Source organism: Tenrec ecaudatus, chromosome 11 (genome assembly GCF_050624435.1).
Source record: "Tenrec ecaudatus isolate mTenEca1 chromosome 11, mTenEca1.hap1, whole genome shotgun sequence".
NCBI lineage: Eukaryota > Metazoa > Chordata > Mammalia > Afrosoricida > Tenrecidae > Tenrec > Tenrec ecaudatus.
The window spans coordinates 20,128,011-20,150,510 of NC_134540.1; the positions used below are offsets into that span (position 1 = coordinate 20,128,011).

At 43.2% G+C, this 22,500-nt stretch overlaps 1 protein-coding gene across 1 annotated transcript in view; it reads left to right on the top strand.

The window, feature by feature from the left end:
* TBC1D4 (TBC1 domain family member 4) overlaps window positions 1–14,552 on the top strand; it is a 208,946-nt gene extending 194,394 nt beyond the window's left edge. The window contains exons 16-19 of the mRNA XM_075562974.1: window positions 1,179–1,338; window positions 6,737–6,906; window positions 10,504–10,680; window positions 12,301–14,552. Coding sequence (XP_075419089.1) covers window positions 1,179–1,338; window positions 6,737–6,906; window positions 10,504–10,680; window positions 12,301–12,534 — 741 coding nt within the window. The 3' untranslated portion in view covers window positions 12,535–14,552. The remainder of the gene's footprint in view (window positions 1–1,178; window positions 1,339–6,736; window positions 6,907–10,503; window positions 10,681–12,300) is intronic.
* Window positions 14,553–22,500: the final 7,948 nt, after the last annotated feature.

Consider the following 22,500-nt stretch of genomic DNA (forward strand, 5'->3'; position numbering starts at 1 on the left):
AAGCTTTTGACCCCATAACATCGTAAGCCCTGCATTCCAGCAGGACAGCTCCTCTGATGGGGCTGTCAGAGCTCTCTTCTAACCAGACTGGCCTACACAAGAGGGATGCTCTTTCCTTCTGAACCGAACATGACAGACTTTTAAGAATGGGTGCTTTTCTGGAATTGGTCTGAGGTTTGAATGGCTCCTGTGTGAGAGTCCTGAGTCAGTGGAGGTAGGTCTAATTAAATTCCAAAGTCAATGCCTTCCTATTGCAGTAATGATACCATTTCCATACCCAGCTGTAATACCAGAAGCCCTGGTGTGGCACAGTGGGGTATGCTTTGGTCTGCCAACAACAAGGTCCACAGTTCAAAACCACTAGCTCCTCCGAAGGACAAAGAGGAAGCTTCCTGCACCAGTCAAGATTTACAGTCTCAGAAACCCACAAAGGGGAGGTATAGTCCATCCTATAGGGTCCATCTATAAGTCAGAATATACTCATTGGCAGTAACTTGAATTGTGATACTGTGTTAGGTTGGGTTGGGTAGAGAAATAAATCCAGGGACACTCATCTATGTATAAGAAAGATCTTTATATCAAGATGCTTAATCTATCAGGAGACTTCATGGCCTAGTTCAACTCAAGTCCCTAAGTCTGATAGCAGTCTACAAATCCCTCTTCAGACTCACGCAACCACATGCAGTGATTGCAGGCGAATAGTAGGCCAGTGGGTGTAAGGTTGTGTGGATGCAATGGCACAGTTCATCACAGGGCTAGCACAGGTCTTAGAGCTACTTGCTGGAAAGAAGGGGAATGAAGAGAGAAGGAGGGGAGGTTCCTGAGACCCTACTTATGAGCAGACCATGCACACAAGGAGGCATCATCGGTCTGTGATCTGATTGACAGGCTGGATTCCACCATTACACTTTATTTATTATGTTGACATGAAAATACGTAACAACTACAATAACACCACACGATAGAGAAGTTCTCTTAGGTGGACTTACAGAGGGCTTGGCTGTATGAGTTCAGCTAAGTGGGCCTGGAAGGGCAACTTTTAAACACAGATAAAATGTAATAATATTGTTGACTGGTTGTGTGAATCTGTTGTTAAAGGCGAGGAGTAATAACACCAGTCAGCCTGTGCACTCAGATAAATGCCTAATGTGTCCTTTCTCTTCCCCAATGAACTTTAGATCCAAATGTACCAGCTGTCCAGGCTGCTCCACGACTACCACCGCGACCTCTACAACCACCTGGAGGAAAATGAGATCAGCCCCAGTCTGTATGCGGCCCCCTGGTTCCTCACCTTGTTCGCCTCCCAGTTCCCATTGGGATTTGTAGCCAGAGTTTTCGGTAAGAGATGCCTGTGATCAAATGGGGCAGTGTTATTTGTTCTAAGGACGATATGCTTTTAAGCCAGATGGTTCCCTGGTTGGCTTATCATGTGTTACAGATGAGGAAGATGCCGGTAGAATTTAAGAACTGTGTCTGGCTCTGTTTTTGCTGATAGTAATTTGGAATCATGTTGGTCTTAAATAAAATTGTGTTCAAATGGGAAAGACAAAAGGAAACACTGGGCCCCTGTATTGAGTAAACTGCAATGGAGCTTTTATTTTCAATATGTCTAAAAATCACATGATACTTTGGTTAAAAAAAAAAGTCTGAAATAAGGACTCCTTTAGAATTTTCCAGATGCTTATATACAGCTTTCCTACTTCTATTTTTTCCTTCCTTCCTTCCTTGTTTTCTTCTTCAACTTGGATATCAAGAGAAATATTTTCTTCAACTGGGTTTTTGTAATGGCATCTCTTCATCTGCTTGTTGCTTTCAAGGTAGCTTTGAGTCCTGTTTTAACTTTCAAATGATTCACCTTTTATCCCAACACAGTGGTGCTCACCAGTCGCTAAGACCTAAGACCCTGTAGCTCAAGGGAAATCACCAAGTACAGTCGGGGGCCCACGGAGTACTGATGGGTGGCAGGCTGCTGAGTGTCTGATGGATTCCATTGCAGCGTAGACAGAACGAACAGAACGAGAGGATGGTGTGGTCTATTCACTTCTGGAGGGCCTCTGGATCTGTTCATGAGTCTTTAGTCAAGTTTGTAGAAACAAAACAAATAACCAAGATACCACCCAACTCTTCACCTGTGCAGTCTGTCCTAATGATGTTGCTTAGAAACTCGAGTCTCAGAAATGGTGCCCACAATTTCTGTGTTCAGCTCATCTATTTGGTCGCCTTTGTCAGTGAAGCCAGGGTTCAACAACTGTGCTGCTGCCAGGTGCTATCAAGTCAGTTCTATCCTACAACCACGCTGTGTACAGTGGAACAGAATGCAGTCCAGTCTTGTGCTTCACTGGTAAATATTGCTGTGTATGAGATTATACGAAGGAGCACCCATCCCTCCCACAAAATGGAATTTTCTTTTCAAAGCTATGTATTTATGTATTTAAATTTTTGTTATTGTTGTTTTAAATCATTTTATTGGGGGTTCATACAACTCTTATCATAATCCATCCATCCATCCATTGTATGTTAAGCACATTTGTACATTTGTTGCCCTCATCATTCTCAATTTAAATTTATTTACAAAACAACCTTATCCCCTTCAAAGCACGCTGAAGACCTTGGTCACAGCCGCGATGCCATTCTTGGAAACATTTTTTTAAACTCATCTGTTTGGATGCCTGACAGCACCTCTCTCTTTTTTTCTTCATCTCTTCAATGTCGTCAAATTGCTGTCCTTTCATGTCCCTCTTCGTTTGGGGAAACAAAAAGAAGTTGTCTGGGTTGAGATCAGATGAGTCAAGTGCGTGGGACAAAAGAGGCATGCTGTTTTTTGCCAAAAATGGGCACACTGAAATAGCTGCGTGAGCAGGTGTGCTGTCATGGTGGCAAAGCCAATTCCCCATCCGCCACAAATCAGGCCTTTTTTGTCACACACTGTTAGGCAATCTTTTCAGAACCTCTCATTAGAAAGCTTGATTAACAGTCTGACCTGGTGGCACAAACTCCAAATGCACTGAGTCAACATTTTCATCCGTTTGGGAAGTTGATGGACGTTCAGAATGAAATTTGTCATCAATTGATATTTCACCTTTTTTGAAAGGAGAAAAACACTCATACACTTGAGTTTTTCCCATAGCACTGTCCTTTTAAGCTGTGTTCAACATCACAACAATTTCTGTGGCATTTTTCCCATGCAGGAAACAAAATTTCACAGCTGCACGCTGTTCTCCTAAATTGGCTATCATAAAAAAGGTTTGAGGGAAACTGCTTGTATGAAAAAAATTCACTGTGACCAGGGAGAACTTTCCCAGGTGATGCCACTGGGTGCACTAACAGAGTGAGTTGCTCGATGCTCACCTAGTGGGGGAAAAAATGCATACTACAAAAGCTCCGCCCAGTGGAGTTTTTTCCATTTTTCTGGGGGAGGGGGAACCGCCTCATATATTAAATTAGCTGAATTATAAACCATTGCCTGTATTTTAAAAGATGAAATTGTGCAGAAGAGAGTGAATATATCGCAGAATACTATAAGAAGAAATATTGCTTGGAGAAATTTCAGATTTGAGACTATATGTATAAGATGTGTGTGTATTTGTGTGTGTGTGTGTGTTTCCTGGATTATTTATCATTATAGAATGAGGAGACCTGGTGAGTTATGAGTGGGATGCTAACCACAAGGACAGCAGTTCAAAACTACTAGCTGTGCTTCTGGAGAAACGTGGCTGTGTGCCCCTGTAAAGACTTACAGCCTTGGAGACCGACAGAGGCAGCTCTACTCTGTCTCACAGGGTCACCCTGAGCTGGAATTGAATCCATGGCGGTGAGTTTGGATACAGTCAGTGAGTGGCCTTCTTATTGGGGCCTGTGAATTAAAATGCTGAACAAACACTGCATTAACAGTAACAAAATCTACAAACACTTCAGCAAAAGAATGAAACCAAGCGGCAATGAATTCACTGTACTCCCAATCCTTCGTTTATTGAATATATGTGATTAACTTATTTAGTGAAAATATGTGATTCATCGTGCAATCAGCACCATGTCTATCTTAGAGCACTCCCCCTCCTCCATGATTAAATTGCCTTTAAAATGAGTTGCGCAGTCCCTATCACTTCTAGTGCTCCCTCGCCCCTCCTGCCTTCTTTATGTACTCTGGAAATTCCCTATAACATTCCCTATAACACCTTGTATCAGTTGTGATCATTATACATTCAACTCCTATGCTTCACAGATGGGACACCCAACAAGACAGATTGCACTAAGGTGGTGAGGATAGGAACGTGTTAGTACAAGAGCAAAAATACAAACGATGCATGAGAGGGACAAGACCCCATCAACACTGAAGAAGCCAGGGAAGAAATTTCTGTCACAGAACATGTAAGAGATACTTGCACCCAGGTCAAATTCAGGTCATATCTATAGGGAGATCAACTGGGCCAAGTATCGAGTTCAGTCCAGTAGAATCAAGATTACAATGGTCTCTGCCTTATAGTCAGGCTGTTCGGGACGCTTGCCTTTGGCTAGATCAGATCTGCCAGCAGCTCTGTCTGACTAGATACTCTGTAGGTGGATTTTGGGGTCCCACTCTCTTCCATAGCCTTCTGCAAATTGGGTGTTCATAATTTTATCTCTAATACTTTCATTTTCATCGTATTCGATTTTTGTAATTGTCAGCTTTGGATCACACAAGCTGGTGTGATTCTTCCGTGTGGACGTAGTTGGCTCCTCCTTAAATAGGTGCCTGTTTGAATACAGCCTTTCAGACCCTAGATACTATTAAGACTGATGGCCGGGCACCATCTACTTTCTTCATCACACTTTGCTGTAGCACCCTTATCTTCAGTGATCATTTGATGAAGTAGCATACCAAGCTGGGTCATGATGTAAGAACTAATTTTTCTTAAATTGGAGCTAGAATTCAGTGTGAGCCCAGAACTTATTCCTGGATCAATGCTTTTTAAAAATTTGCTAGAATTTGGGAATGAATGCATATGTCATATCATTCCATAGTTCAATCATATAAAAAATAATTGTTTCTGTAAGCAGTGTCCAAACATACTTTTCCTTCCTGGAGTTCTTGACTCCATTTCCTTCATATCTCCCCCACCCCTCTATATCAACCCTCCCCCAAAACCCTTGTTATGTTTTCTTTCCCTATAGACTCAATGTCTCTGGGTTTCGTTTACTGAAAAATAGAGAAACAATTAATATAACTTCAAGAGAGTGACCCCCAATGGTGGCGCACCTCTGAGATACACCCTAATATGCACAAGCATAAGCAAAATATAACAGAGTGTCCATCACAGGATTGCTGGACTAATACATCTCTTAAGACGGCATACAGGGTGTTGATGTAGTAACATCTTGTTTGTCAGCCAACCACCAGGACACCGCTCGTGGCACAGCTGTCTTGTTTTCTCAGACACCATGTGTTCTCCAGCTTACGTCCTTGGGCTACACTTGTGTCTGAGGTAGCGACATGACTATAACTCTTTATGAGAACAGAAAACCCAGTCTTTGATCCTAGAAATTGCTGGTGGCTGGCAGTTAGCTGCCCAACACATAACAACTATGCCACCTACTCTCTTCAGACACACACACACACACACACACACACACACACCCATATGTATATGTGTGTGTGCATGAATACATATCTATGTATGTGTATGTATACACCAGCCCCACCCCCACCCCCACCCCACCCCCAATATCTATCTATCTATCTATCTATCTATCTATCTATCTATCTATCTATCATTATCTATCTATCTATCTATCTATCTATCTATCTATCTATCTATCTATCTATCTATCTATCTATTTCTGCCTCTTCCCAGAGAATAGTCTTTCAAATCAAAATGATACTTCAGGGCATGTATCTTTGATGTACTCTCAGAAGCTTGGCATCAGAGTTCAAGAAACAAACCTTCCCAGAACTCCGCTCTGTTCTTTGAGAATATGAATGAGGCTGTCAGCTATAAATACCTGCTCCATCCTTTTCTTTTTTCAACCCTAAAGAAGAGACTGTCAGGAAAGAAGAAATGCATGAGTAAGCAGAATTACCGCATTTAAACTAATTATCGTGCAGTTTGCTTTTTTAAAAAGACAAGCTGTAGTCTCTGACTGACTGAAGAATGAGCGAACTCTTCATAGAAAAGTAATTGGCGCTTTTCAAAACTATGATCTGCTTCTTTTTGGTAGAAAGCAGTGTGCCTTTCTGACTGGTCTTCTAGATGTTTTCTTTTAAAGTTTTTTTTTCTTTTCAATTTCCGGCTCCAGTTTAGGTTTAATTACCTACTAACTGGTTCATTTATTTTTCATTATGATAATTAGAGTTTAAATAGTACTGATTGGTTATGTTGATTTGTTTTTGTATTCCCATTGGGAAGAAATATCTAAGCAGCATTTGAATAAGTATCTCTAAGCATCAATTATACCATCTTCATGAACGTTGCCATTATAAGTTCTAGATCAATATATAAACAATTATGTATCTAATTTGTATTTTTTTCCCTTCTGTTCTTACTTTAATTGAGATTGTTAAATACACAGGAAATATGCAAACATTTGTTCAGTCATGTTAATTAAATTTTTTTTTTATATTTAAGTGGTTTTGGTCAATTTGGGGGCAAAATAGTCTCTCGTCCTGCTGAAGTCATTGAAAACAAAAACAGCGTATACAAAGAGCATGTGTTTCACAATGTTTACATAATTTTGACCATCAAAATGATCTTTTTTTCAGATATAATTTTTCTTCAAGGAACTGAAGTTATATTTAAGGTTGCACTCAGCCTGCTCAGCAGCCAAGAGGCACTAATAATGGAATGTGAAAATTTTGAAAATATTGTCGAGTTTCTTAAAAACACCCTGCCTGAAATGAATACATCTGAGATGGAAAAAATCATTACACAGGTATGACTGGGTGCTAACAGGGACCTAGAGAACTATACAGCTGTGTCTTCACTGATTACATGTTGAACTTCTGGGCATGAACATGTAGTTTTTCTTGACATTTCTCCCTCTTTCTCCCGTTTTTATTAGCATTGCTTTCATAAATCAGGTGACAGCAAAACTTCCATCTCATGACATTGGTTGTGTACAGGAAGAATGGCTGGGTGATACAGAGGGAGTTGTTCAGGATTCTTTTAGATTTAAACTAATGGTGAAACCAAGGTGAAACAGGCAGAGTTAGGAAGACTGAAGGGGAAAGCTTTTTAAAATACTGTTAGTTTTGTTTTAAAACTTACAAGCATGAGTGTCTCACTGCCCTTGATTTGATTTCAACTCATAGTGATCCTGGAGGACAGATTAGAACTGCCCCTTGGGCAGCTGGTGGCTTTGAACTGCTGATTTTTGGGTTAGCAGCCCAATGCTTAGCCCACTACACCACCTGTCTCCCCTGGCAAGAGTAGAAGCTTTGGGATTACAATGTCTTCAGTGGACATCTTCTTTCGGTTCACCTATTAATTGTTTGATGTGTGCACATCATCTTCATTTTCTGAGCCCCCAAATGGGACAATGCCTGTCTGAGAAGTTTTGGCAGGGCTTAAAAGAAATTTGACACGTCACTCAGATCAGTAATGAAATCAAGAAACAGCTTTCCTCTGCTGATTCGATTTAAGTTATTTGTTGTTGTTTAAAACAGAGGTGCATGTAGGGTTAAGAAATAAAAAATGGCAGCTCCACTTGTCCAGGTGCATGGGAACTAGTAACTAGTAGAAGGAAGTTGACCGCACCCCTGGTCCCGAGATGGGAACCCACTGCCACCAACTTGATTCCTACTCACAGCTATGGCCCTGTGGGGTTTCTGAGACGAAACCTTTACAGGAGCAGACAGCCTCATCTTTCTCTCACAGAGCAGCTGGTGGGTTTGAACCACAGATCATATGGTTAGTGGCCCAACTAGGCCAACTGTGAGGGTGGAAGGGAGAGTTTCACCATGCTGTCAGGCCCAGTGGGAGCCAGAGCTGTGGAGGAGGGGATGGGATGATGGTTGTGATCTTAACAAGCCAAGCGGGGAAGGAACAGGGAAGAATGACTCCCTGCCCCTTCCTGCTGCCTCCTTTGATCACTCTTCAGGCCTTCCCATTGGCCATGCCCGAGAGAAGCCAGCAGGAAAAGATGGATGAGGCATGGAGTTCACTGGGAGGGAAGAGGAGGACTAAGAAGAGTAACCATTATACCGTCCATCTGTCTGGCCCCTGGCTCTTGCTAGGGACAGGCATCTGGGTGGATGTTGCTCAGATCGGAGGGACAAGCATCCGGCTAGGTAGACAAGGCAGTCATGCTTGATGAGCCAGGGAAAGTTCACCAGTATCGTGGAGGGGTTGCGGTTGTAGAGAGGAGACTGAGTACTGAGCGAGAGAAAGAGTTTAACTTTTTACCAGCTGTGTGATTTGGGGGAAGTCTAGCCACAGTGTTTCTAAGTATCCACTTCTGATAGGAAACAAAAGAGGAGTAATGATAATAAGTGATCTTGTTACATTTTTATATCATTTTCAGGGGCAAATATTACCAATGAAGTTAAAGAATCTCATACACATGAGCTCTTATTGTAAGATCACAGATACAATTTTCATAGGGCTACAATGGATTTTAAATCACAAGCCAATTGCCTAGTCATAAAAAGATTACTCCCTAAATATCTAGGAGCAGTTTTACATGTTCAAATACTCTGTAAATTGGGACAAATGAGTTTGAAATCGCTTTGAGTTCCTATTTGTGTGTGTGTGTGTGTGTGCGCGCACGCGTGTATTTATTCCTCAAGAATAATATCGTTTTGACCACTGGGCAGTAGGATATTGTGCTTTCGGAGGAAAGATGAGATTTGAAATCAGATCACTTCTCTTGAAGAATTTGTGAGGGAATTGCCCGGGTTTGAGATCATTACTAGGAGTAATGGGTAGGATTTATAGGATAGACAAGCAAATTTAGACTCGTTAAGTAGAGAGAGTTTTCTAACAATTAGAGTTGGTTAACTGGGCAATGAGCGCCTGATACTGAAGGAGGCTTTGATGAGCGTTTACTTGTGGTCCTAGAGAATGCCCACAATTCAGAAGAAGCACAGGGACGAGAGATGCAAGGAAACAGAGAGCTCAGCATCTTGACGTGACAACCTTTACAATTTAAAACTTCTGTCCTCATTTATGTACACATGTCAGTAGGTATGCAGCCTTACATACCTACCTGGAATAATACCGTATGCAGATACATGCTATTGAGTAAGCTGAATAGTTTACATTAAAATATAGGGAGAGGATTGGACTTTTGTTTTTATGCCAATACGTGTAGACTCGTACCATTCTTCCTCTAATTTTTGTATCGCTTTTCTCTTTCTTGCTGAGACTATGCACAGCAGGCCTGCCCCAATTCAGCAATTGCTACCGATACCCTTCAGTGGCCTTGTCTAGCTTCCTTGAAGTACACCTTCATGCGTACACTCCTTTTGTGAGCTGTTCTTTCTTGAATCCAAAGACTCACTGCCTCCTGGGAGTCCCTAGCTCATGTCTGGAGTTGCTTGGTCATTTTGATCCTGTCCTGGTAGACGTGAAGAGGACACAAAGCTCCTGACCAGTGAAGCTGAACAGTTGTTTTCAGAAGCCTTCAGGGGGGTTTGGGGTGTAAAGTTTAAAGATGATCTCAGGACAAAGGCGCCAGGGCTTGCCCAGCCCCCCAGAACTCCCGAAGAATGTCTGGATCCCATGAGCAGTTGAATCTCTTTCCTACCGTTTCCTCAGCTTGTTTGGGATTTTCCTGTAAGAATATATGGTCAAGATAGCCTCACCATGATTTTTAACTGTCATATTCATAGTCCATTCTCCCCACACTTATCAAGTCCTGACATTTCAGAAAGGATGTTGGTTTGGGAGAGCTGACCCAGTTTAGTCGCCCTCTTGTTTCATATCTAATATGTGCTGATATCTGACCGTAGTCAGGTGGATTGATCAGTCCGCTTTAACATGGCACAAAGCAAAGCGTCAGAAATCATTGCGTCTTTCATGGGTATTTGTAGTTGGTTTCTTTTCCCATGCTGCTGTGTCGACACCGTTCATTACATGACAGCTGTCATCCCACCTTCACCCCAGCAAGTTTAGCTCAATGGAGGGCTCTCCATTCGTCCAGCTCAGAAGGCTACTCCTTCCCGTTTGGTAATAACTTGGGAGAGCAGCAGGTCCTGTGCCATGCTCAGGCTATGGCATCTTACAGATGTTCTGTGACCCCTAAGAGGCAACTGGATAATAAACTTACTACAAGACCTTTCTGCCCCATGAACAAATCAGTAAGAAACACTTCAGTTCACATTATGATCTCGTATCCTATGCAATTTCACTGACCGATGAGCAGAGACCGTCGCGAACATAGATAGCAAGTACTTCATGACTAGTGTTATTTATCCGGTAGGCTGCCTTCTGGAAGCCAGCAGCAGCTTTCCCTGAAGGAAGCGTGTGGAGGGCATGGGCCTTGGCCTGTGTCCCTAGGCCGGACTCACCCCCCTGCGTTTCCACGCAGGTCTTTGAGATGGAGATTTCCAAGCAGCTGCATGCCTATGAGGTGGAGTACCACGTGCTGCAGGATGAGCTTCAGGAATCTTCATATGCTTGTGAGGACAGCGAACCCATGGAGAAGCTGGAGAGGGCCAATGGCCACCTGAAGAGGCAAAACATGGACCTGCTGGAAAAGTTACAGGTAAGGACACAGAGATGTAACTCCCAAAAGTACTGGAGTGCATGGACTTACACAGAAGTGATTGGGGACATGGAGGTGAGTCTAACTGTGGCTGACAAGGGGTTTTTCATATCAGACTGTGTCTAATGTAGCCCTTTGAGGGAGCCATGGATCCACAAGTGAATTTAAATCCACCCAGTAGATAAAATGTGTACTCGCAAAATAGTTACGTGGCAACCCACAGCAACATCTGTGCTGGATGTAGCATACGTTTTATTAAGTTCAGGGGCAGGGGTGGGTGGGGGGAATTGCGTTTGGAAACCTGGGAAAGCTGTGGGAAATTTGATGGCTGAACCGCAAGGCAGAAGGGTTGTGATGAGTCAGGAAGGTCTTAGAGTTGGGGGAGAGTGGAGAAGGGCAGGTGGACAAAATAAAGGTGGCTGGGACAGAGTGGCAGCACGAGTTTGACACCAACTGAAGGCGTGAGCTGGGTGGATAAGTAATGAATGTGATGGGAGCAGAGTGGTTGATAACTTCAGTGTCAAGCCAAAGAACGTGACTTTAATCTCTCTGCATTTTAGCCAGGCTTGAGAAAGATCAATGGGGTTCGCGAGGAAAAGTTAAGGGGAGAAAAGGAAGCGAGATCAACTAAAAGACGTGGACAGAAATGTGGTTGAGGTTGAAACGTGCTGTCTTAGGCTGGGTTCTTGAGGAAAGCCAAACCAGTAGAGTGAGTGAGAGAGAGATTGAGATTCATTTCAACTAAATGGCTTCCGTCGTTGGAGGGTCTAGAAAGTTCCAAATCTGTGGATCGGGCATCAGAATGGATAGTCCTAACGTAGGTGGTTGTAGGGGCTGGTGGTCCCACAGTGCATAGATCCGAAGACAGGCCGTGAGCTCCTGGGGCTGCACAAGCTGGGGAACCTCAGAATGAGCAGGTCAGAGGATGATTAGCCCAAGCAGGGGTCCTCAAACTATGGCCCGCGGCCCACATGTGGCCCCCAATGACATTTATCTAGCCCGCTGGATGATTTTGCTGTCGCTGCCTGTCCTGCTTAGCAGCCGATTCGTCCAGTGTGCATAGGAATTTGTTCATAGTTTTTATTAAAACTATAGTCCGGCCCTCCAACGGTCTGAGGGACAGTGAACTGGCCGCCTGTTTAAAAAGTGTGAGGACCCCTGGTCTAGGGCAAGCGAGACACTTGCGACCATGTGCTCACTTGTAGGCAAGTCACACCTAGAAAACTCCCCTTCCCTCAGTAAGAGTGCGGCTTGTAAAGGTGTGACTCATGATAAAATCATGCTCATTCAGCCTCATAAAGCATCCTTGTGAGGATACATAACACATAAATTAGGAGACAACTACATCTGATCACAAAGACATAGGATAATTGTATCAGATCACAAAATGGAGACAACCACCGAACCTGGGAATCATGATGTAGCCAAGTTGGCACAGAGCATGAGCCACGCCCTTGGCTTAGAGTAAAACTCACAGTTAAACACTTCACCACCAAGACTCCCGTGTCAGGTCTGCCTGCTGCTGAAATGCAAAACATTAAGAACAGAGTCTTCAAAATGTTTGATTTGTGAATCTCTTTTTAATTTTTCTTCCTCTTTTTCCCCCTTTCTTTCAAACAGGTAGCACATGCTAAAATCCAGACCTTAGAATCAAACCTGGAAAATCTTTTGACCAGAGAGACCAAAATGAAGTCTTTAATCCGGACCCTGGAACAGGAGAAAATGGCCTATCAGAGGACAGTGGAGCAAATCCGCAAGCTGCTGCCAGCAGATGCGCTGGCCAATTGTGAGGCGCTGCTGAGAGACCTCAACTTCAACCCTAACAACAAAGCCAAGGCGGGAATGAAGCCATAATTAAGAAGTGCCCCCGCCAGAGTGAGCGACAGAGCACACGGTGGAGAGGGAGAGGCTGGGTGCTGCTGGCCGAGCGCTGGACCCCAAAGCTGATGGACCTCCTCCCAGCCTGCTGAGCGCCGCGTCCCAGCCCGCAGCCTCCTGTCCTCCCCCCGGAGGCTGCAGACTCAGCATCCGTCGTACAGACGCAGCTGCGTGGGGGTGGCGCGGCGGTATTAACCGCTGTGTACATACATTCAAAAAGTACATAAAGGATTCATGCTTTATGAGCGAAAGAGCAGATGTATATTTAGAGCATTCTTTTGGTAGTAAGAACTTCTGGACACACATCAGATCATTTCCTCTCTGCTTCTTTGTCGTGAGACAAAGCTAGCGCCTCTTTGTATCATTGAAATATACTTGAAAAAAAGAGTATTTTTTCTCTCCAAAGAACAGCGGCATGCTTCCCTCAGCAGTGGAGACAGGCGGGGGGAACACTCACCTCCCTTTATGTACCTGTCCTCGAGGCCGCTGACAGTGCTCGGACGGGGAGCTAGGCTGCCTGGCAGTCACACTCCTCTGGGTATTTCAGCAAGGGCCGCCGGGAGCCTGGCTCCCCTGCTTGCCTCGTGCCAACTAGCATGCTGCAGACCCACATGTGTTTAGAATCTGGGGAGTCTTTCCTTAAGGGCGTGTGGGAGGAGACACCACACCACACAGCCCGAGTTCAAGGCGAGCTTTCTTACTTTGCTAGCAAATTCGACCGGCCTTGTTCCTCAAACCCACAAATATCAGGCTGAAAACATTTCATTTAGGAGCCCGGTCCCAAGGTTCTCCTGCCTTCCACAGAGAATGAGGAGATGCTGTCAGTACGCTTGGATTTCTAATGACGACACGCCTTCTATTGTCTTTCTGTGTGTGTCCCCTGCCCCTGGCCAATGGAAAGGGTTTAGTGAGCTCTCACTAAATTTCCTGTTGATGTGAAAATGTACAGCAACTGTGAAGTGTTGAAGAACAAACTTTGTCGAACTCTTGTTGGAAGAGAAAGGGAAAGTGTCGCCGAGCTCATGTGAAACCTGAGATTCAGCATTTAGATCCCCCAGACCCTCAGGCCACAAGGAGCCACCTAGAGGCCATTCTTGCACACTGGCTGGGTGGAAGGAGGGCGCTTTTGGAAGTGCACACACGACGACGATCTCTTTCTTAGATGATTCCACCACCGTGCCTCCGAACGCCGATGTTCCTCTCCTCCTCCTCCTCCCCCTTCTCTTTTTTTGCCTTTCCAAACAATATGTATCATCCCTGCATTTTTGCAGCACCTGTATTATCACAGGTGGACTATTTGAATGAACTTTCTTTCCAGGGAGTTTGTCCTATAACAAGTTGAGATTTATTAAAGAGTGGGCAAGGAAACCCCAAACACGCAGAAAACCCGAAACCACCTTGAAACTGTTGCTCGCGTGCATGTCGTGAATCTTGTGACAGGACCAGGCCCTCTAAGGCAGGCTGGTTTTGTCATCAATTAAAAAAAATTAAAAATTAAGATAGTAAAGTCTTAGTTAATGTAACTTCTAGGTTCTATTGCAATAACAAGAAAATGGTGATTCTAGGTACCTCATTCAATCGGGGCCCCCTGAATTATTTGTTGATACTATTTCCTGCGTTTGTCTCCATTTGTAGAAGGCTTGTTTCTTCCCTACCAGGACTCTACCAATGTCAGACTGTTACTGTCTGGTGATGATAATTGCCTTTGGAGTGTGGTGGACCGCTGGCCGATCAGGAATCCCCCAGCTCGGCAGACACTGTTTCACTCGGTTACGGAGTTTAAAGTGACCTCTCTTCTGCAGGATGTAGAGTCCACATTAGGAGTCGCATAATCATGTTCAGGGATGGATATTAACTTGGCTACAATATTTTCTTTTGGAAAATGAATTTTCTTTTTTTTTTCTGTGATTAAAAAATGTTGCACCAATTGCCCTTCATGCATTAACCTCCTCCATCAGGTTAATACAATATTGAGTTTATTTCCAATAAATATATTGCTGCCATTGCCTTGGCTTACTGGTTTTGTTTGTTTTGCTGGATGGAAGGGAGATGTTTGTGATTAAAGACCTTTACAGGATGTGTAAGAGTTGGATTGTTGCTCAGCGATATTGAAACCTTGATAATTTGTCATAAAGGAATCTGAGACAACGGAACTCATTGTAAGAGAACTTTTATAAAAGCCTGTTGGTGATGACTATGAAAAAAAAAAAAAGGAGAGAGAGTTACCATACAGATAAGTGGCCTTCTGACCCCTGGGAGATGACATGGAAGAGCGAGGACTGTTGCCTGTTTGAATCGAATTGGCTCCCATATAAGTAAGAATTCCATCATGACGGCACCTCAGGCCCAGGCATCATTTTGTTCTGTTGTACACAAGGGCACTCTGAGCTGGAGCTAAATCAATGGCAAACATTGCTCACAGCAATTAAGATCAAAGATGCTTACTAGTACATACGATATAAATGTGCTTACGTACATGTAGCTTTCAGAATATTTTCAAGCATGTTTGTGATCAAAAGGGTTCTAGAGCATCATGGCTTTTGGCTTCTGAAAGGTGGTATCCTGGACAACTCTGTGCACTAGATCCACTCTGCACACCAAGGGGAGTTGCCATCAACTTAAAGGCAACTAACAATCCCAACCCTGTAAGGTAATGAAAGGTTTTGAGAAAAGCCATGTTGGTTATCCATGTTGATTTACCTGTTTCATCACTGTTTGATCAGATATTTTTCTCACCTTGCTCGATGGTACGAGGCGCTATCCAGTTGATTCAGACTCAGAGTGACACTCCCCTCCCCCGCCAAGTATAACAGAATGAAACACAACCCAATCCTGCGCCAGCCTCCAAGTGTTGGAATCCATTGTGTTGCAGCCACTGGGTCCATCCGTTTCCTCGCTCCAAAGGATGTGAGATGAAGTCTCACCAGCCTTAGTTCCAGGCAGCATTCTGGTGGTGCTTTTATGGGATAATTTGCCTGTTCTTCTATAGAGCTTTCAATATTCTTTGACAGCACCATTGTTCAAATACATTGATTCTTCTTTGGTCCCCTTTAATCAGTGTCCAAAGTTCACATGCATATGAGGCAGTTGATTAGGAATATGAAATACATCATCAGATGACATATAGTATGTAATGCTCTAGCTTAATGTTCTACTCACTGATGATAATATATTGAATAAAGCTATGCATTTAGAGGAGGTGACTTCCTCTACTTGAGTTTTGGTTCCACCACTTTCTTTTTTAGTGTACACAAATTAAAGTTATATTCAAAAAATGTATGTGTGTCTACTCCAAACTCAAAATCCCAGCCATTGACTCAATTCTGCCTCATTGTGACTATACGACAGAGTAGAGCTGCCCCTGTTGATTTCCACGCCTGTAATATTTATAAGAGCAGACAGCCTCATCATTTCCCCTAGAGTTGCTGGTGAGTACAAACTGATAGCCTTGTGGTTAGCAACCAGTCTATAGTCCACTGCACCATGAGACCTATTTTTTTTCTTTCTCTCTTTTTAAAAATTCTTTAAAACATTTTATTAGGGGCTCATATAACTATTATCACAATCCATACATATACATACATCAATTGTATAAAGCACATCTGTACATTCTTTGCCCTAATCATTTTCTTTTTTTCTTCTTTTTTTACATTTTATTAGGGGCTCATACAACTCTTATCACAATCCATACATATACATACATCAATTGTATAAAGCACATCCGCACATTCCCTGCCCCAATCATTCTCAAAGCATTTGCTCTCCACTTAAGCCCTTTGCATCAGGTCCTCTTTTTTATTTTTCCCCTCCCTCCCCGCTTCCCCCTCCCTCATGTGCCCTTGGTAATTTATACATTGTTATTTTGTCATATCTTGCCCTATCCGGAGTCTCCCTTCCCCCCCTTCTCTGCCGTCCCTCTCCCAGGGAGGAGGTCACATGTGGATCCTTGTAATCAGTTCCCCCTTTCCAACCCACTCACCCTCCACTCTCCCAGCATCGCCCCAGTAGGAGACGAGTATTCAGATATAGAAGAGATCTAATCTTTGTCCTTAAATAATTTGTGGTGTAGTGTAAAGATCATTAGGAACCAGGAAAGTTTCAGTTAGAACAGGTGAGCACAGGTGGCTAGGTGCTAGAGAGTGGAATCAACTCAGCATGGGTGTCGAAGTGTTTCTGCGAGCAGAAGGATGTGAGCGCTGTGTCTCAGAGGACCAGTCAAGGTTGACAAGATCATATAAAGTAATGCATGAATGAGAAGGATAGCATATTATTTCTGTAACCGCAACACACTCTGTAAACCTGAAGTATAGCCAGTGTTCTCATGGGGAGGGAGTGGATATAAGTTTCTTGACAGCTAAAAATTCTATCATGAAAGTCTATGTACACTAGAATTTCCAAATGTGGGGGCTACCATCCTCTAGAACAGTGGTTCTCAACCTTTCTAATGCCGTGACCCTTTAATACAGTTCCTCATGTTGTGACCCCTGAATCATAAAACTATTTTTGTTGCTACTTCATAACTGTAATTTTGCTATTGTTATGAATAGAGTGACTCCTGTGAAAGGATCGTTTGACCCCCAAAGGGGTTGTGACACACAGGTTGAGAATCGCTGCTCTAGGGGATGCTAGAACAATACCTACACTTTATGCTGGATGATGGACTACAATACAAAAGTTTTTAATTGTCCGAGGATGCGGATTAATTCTTTTTCTAAAAAGGAGGTGTGAAGCCAAATAAATAAAGGTACTTACGTGACCACATGAAGGAGTCTGAATATGCCTAGAGGGTAATGGGAGCCATTTGACCCTTATATCCTGGGAAAAGGTGTGACCAGATTGACTCCGAACCATTTTGTACATTGTACAAAAACTAGGGAACAGGAAACGACAGTTTTGTTTTTTTTTTTTAGTGAGCCTGATACAGGGCATCGGGTGGCCTTTGGGAAAGAGAGGCAGCGGTGGCTTTATTATCTCTGACATAACCAGTCACTGAAACCTGTGAATTTTCCCCCCTCCCCACAAATATTTGTTCATTTCCTCCCCATCGCTGCTTCTACCTTATGTCAAGGCTCTATTGGGTTAAATTCCAAACCTCTCCCACTCTCAGAAGAATCTCCGAAGCAATATATATGGAGCATCCTGAATTTGCCAGCAGAAGTCTAACATGAATGGCTTAGTTGAAGAAAGGTGGAGAATTCTCTAGGCTAAAGAGACTCAACTAGGAGGAAAACAGTGGGAGAGATAGTGGGGGGTGGGTGTGGGTTCTAATGATAACATTGTTTGAATTAGCTACCTCGTGTTCCTGTAATCTACTTTTGACACCCGTCTAAGATCCCAGGCAGACCAACTGATAGTTCAAGTTAATTCTGTTCTGACTTGTGGTCCTCTCTCGTCCAGATAGCCACCCTGGTGTTTGATTCCAATGCTGCCAGGCTCGCTCTCTCTCACCCAGCTGGGCTCTCCTGCACCAAACTGATGTCCTTCCCCAGGAACCGAGCCCTTCTGCTGATAAGTCCAAAGCCAGTAAGTTGGACCATGTTCCACTCTGGTTTATACAATGTTATTGGTTAATTTTTAGAAACAGGCAATCAGACCTTTTCTTCCTAGTATGTTTTGGTCTGGAAGCAGGGCTGAAACCTAGCTCCCATGGATTACCTGCTGGTATAAATACACAGGCACATAGCTTCCAGTGTCCTAGCAGCACACGAGCCAACACAAGATGGCACCGTGACAGATGAGATGGGTGGTGGGAAAGGGATGAGGCTAATTATAGAAGGTTAAGTCTTCAAAAATATGCAGTGGTTCTGTTTTCCTCTATACACTTAAAACAGAGATTCTGATCTTCAGCGTTCGTTGAGGAGAGCAGTCTGTGCTTTGTGTGTGGATGAAGCCACGCATCTGAGCCGTCAGGCCGCAGGGCAGATGGCATCTCTGGGTGATTTCCTTTCTTTCCCTTTTTGTTGTATGGAAATAACCCCAGAGCATGTAGATCTGAAGTTGGGCAGACTGGTTTGTTTATTTTTATTTTTTAAATTTATTTTATTTTTTTCTTTGACTGGTTTGTTTTTTAATAGTAATGTTGTTTTAGCAGTTACAGGAAAAAGAGTATTTCTCTCCCCCTAGGCATGATGCAACTGCTGTTTAATATATTGAGTTTTCTTTCACAATAGAAAATTCCTAGGAGGTCCGATGTGACTTCGTGTTTCAAATTGAGTTAATTTGCAAGTTCACAAATCTTATTTTCAGCAGGACATACTGTTATGCAGAAATAATCATTTCCACCAAACATGCAACTGCTGTGATGTGTCCAGGAAAGTCTCAGAGGGGTTTCCAAAGCAAAACAAGTACATGTCTTATATTGACTTTTTACTAACTTGGGTATATTTGATTTTCTTTAAACACGTGGATTATAATTTTCCTAACAAAGAAACCTTTCTATGGGGTCACTAGGCGTTGGCTTGATTCAATGGCAGTCACTCTTGCTCTCTGTGTGGTTATAGTTAATTGCCACCAGTCCCCTGTATGGTGAAATACCCATGGGAGTGTTTCACCAAATGAATGCAATGCTGACAGCGGTCTCATTGGGAAACAAATTTGGAAGACAGCTGCCTGGCCAACCACCTGGCAGAGATCCATATCCATGTCTATTCCTAACAAAGGGGATCCGAGGGAGAGTGGAAGTTATCAAACAATATCATTAATATTACATGCAAGTAAAGTTTCGCTGAAGATCATTAATGCACAGTTGCTGCAGTGCATCAACCAGGGACTGTCACAAGTTCAGGTTCACTTCAGTAGAGGACATGGAGCAAGGGCTATCCTTGCTGTGCAGAGAACACCAGAAAGATGGTTATTGTGTTTTATTAAATATGCACAGACATTTGACTCTGTGCATCAAAACCGATTCTGGATGTCTTAGTTATCTGGTGCTGCTACAGCAGAAATGCTTCAAGTGACTGGCTCTGACAAATTTATTTCCTCGTGATTTTAGAGGCTAGAAGTGCAAAGTCAGAAAACTGGTTCTAGGGGGCAGGACCTTTCCCCTTGTACCATCTGGAGCCCAGATCTGGAGATCTTCATGTGTCTTATCATCCGTCTCCCCCTCATTCTAGGAGACTCCGTGCAGGAAGATTGTCCAAAGGACACGTTCCAACCACGCTGCTTATTCTCTGCTCCCTTCCCTCTTCTTTAATCTCTTCTAAGATCAAAGGCATTGCAGACCCCACTCCAGGATCATTCTCCTTACATTGGATCAGGGTGTGACAGGATTAAAGGTGTTACATCCGACCCTTAATCCTTTTATTGTTTTATGACAGCAGATCACATAATGAGAGATCATTACATAATTACATAATTGCCAAATTACATCATCATATAACTACCAAATCAATGAGAATTGTGGTCCAGCCAAGTTAACATTCACATTTGGGGGTGAAGGGGGTTGACACATTCAACAATACAATGTATAACATTTCAAAGAATAGAAATTAAAGACACTTAATTATGCTCATGCAGAACACACACAGACCAAGAGCACACTGCCTGGTTTTGAATCAGGAAAGATGAAGGTCAGGGTTGTATTCTTTCAGCACAGTTAGTCCATCAGTATCCTGACCAAATCATCTGAGACACTGGGATAAGTGAAGAAAATGCACCTTGAGGATTGGAGAAAGACTTATTAATTACCTACAACATGTAGTTGACAGGACCTTGCTTGGTAAACTAGGACATGAAGCATTTACAGATGAAGATAAAAGATTACAGCCTTCAGTATGGATTATAACTCAATGTAAAGAGTGGGAGGGGGAAATCCCCTCAACTGGACCAATAAGCATGATCACTGGAGAAGAGATTGAAGTTGTCAAGAACTTTATTTTAGTGGAATCCAAAATTAATGCTCATGGAATAGCATCCGAGAAATCAAGTGTACTGCATTGGGCAGGTTTTCTGGGAAAGACCTTGAAAGTATTAGAATCACACTGAGCCTAAGGTGGGCCCGATCCAAGCAATGGTATTATCAGTCAGTCATCTCATATGCATGTGAGAGCTGGAACTGGATAAAGAAGATACACAAAGAACTGTTGCATTTAAATTATAGTGTTGGTGAAGGACATTGGATTATGCCATGGTCAAAGAAGAGCAAACAAATCTGTCTTGGAAGAAGTATGATGAGACTTCATCTCACCTATTATGGACCTGTTATCAGAAGGACCAGGGACGCCATGCTTGGTAAAGTAGAGGGTCAGTGCAGAAATATAGATCTATGTGTATATATTGATAGGTTTAGCATTAAGGTAACAGATGGACATTGGGCCTCTACTCAAGTACTCCCTCAATGCAAGAACACTTTGTTCTATTAAACTGGCATTCCATGATGCTTACCTTCCCAACATGATTGCTGAAAACAAAGTGGGTGCAAAAGCAAATGTGGTAAAGAAAGCTGATTGTGCCTGGCTATCAAAGATATAGTGTCTGGGGTCTTACAGGCTTGAAGATAACAAGCGGTCATCCATCTGAAAAGCAACAAAGCCCACATGGAAGAAGCACACCAGCCTGTGTGACCACAAAGTGTCCATGGGATCAGGTATCAGGCATCAAAGAACAAAAAATCTTATCATTGTGAATGAGGAGGAGTGCAGAGTGGGGACCCAAAGCTCATCTGGAGGCAATTGGACAATTGGGGCCGGAAGTGCAGCTTCATTGGCTGCACCTGTACAATGTCTGGTCTTTATTTTGTCTCATCTCCAGGCAGGGCTGCCCTTCCACTACACTGCCCCCTTGTAGCAGTTGGTCCAGCAGTGAGCAGGCACAGAAGTGTGTCTGATCCGAGAACGCGGTGGCTGGAGAAATACAACATGAATATATCACAATCTTACTTAGGTGAGAATAACCAAGAAGCTCTTCTTGCAAATCTTGCTGTTTAGCCAATAAGCCTCTTTAAGAGTGGAGGAGAGATTCAGCAGTTTTCAATGAGGTAGAATAGGGAAGTGTGTGCATCAAGTCGTCCTCACTTTCAGCAAGCAAACTTGTGTCATCTGCACATCACCGGTTGCTAAGAATCCCTCCCCAATCCTAACAATGCACTTTTGTGTGCCTTTCATTGTGTGCTTTTCGAAACAATTTAATGAGATAAAGAACAGGTTTTCCCTCAGGTGACAAACGAGAACACTAAACCCCACACCTATTACGTGGTGAATCGAGGGCGCCATGGCCAGAGTCCACAGCCAAACCTGTTTGTCTCATGACTGTGCTGTGCGTGTGGTGTGTAGACGCTCTTGGTCAAGTTTTTTCCAGATTATGAACATGGTATCATCTCCAACCTTCAGAAAGTCTTGTAATGTGGTTGCTTTTGCATATGATTGAGGTAAGAATGCTTTTCTTATGGTTCGACTGAGATAAGCAATTCAGGAATTGAAGAGAAAAGAGGGGGAGAGACTAGGGGGTGGGAAGGATGGGGCATCGATTATTCTAGTTTCTCTTGATCTGTGCTGTGCAAAACTTATGATAAAGAGTTGGTGATTCTCTTACTGCACTCCCACATTCCTAAACAGACGGATGCCACTTAGGAGCTTTCTTCTCCCTTGGGGCCTGAATACAGTGAATTTGTGAAATGCCAGTTGACATTCCAATGGGTTTCTATGAAAGGTGAGGGAAAAAGTCCTTGGCTAGTGTGTTAGGCCAGGTTGTCCAGAGAAACAATCCAGTGACACTCATGTATAGATAAAAGAGAACTTTATATCAAATAGTTATATATCAGGAAAATATTGCAGCCCAGGCCAGATCAAGTTCATAAATCCGGTACTAGGCCATGACTCCCTCTTCAGACTCATGAAGGCACAAACCATGGTGTGAAATGCAGGGAGATCACCAGCCGGTGGGTGAAAAGCCTTGTGGATCAAGGATGGTAGAAGCATCTCCAGGGCTTGCACTGGTCTCCACGCG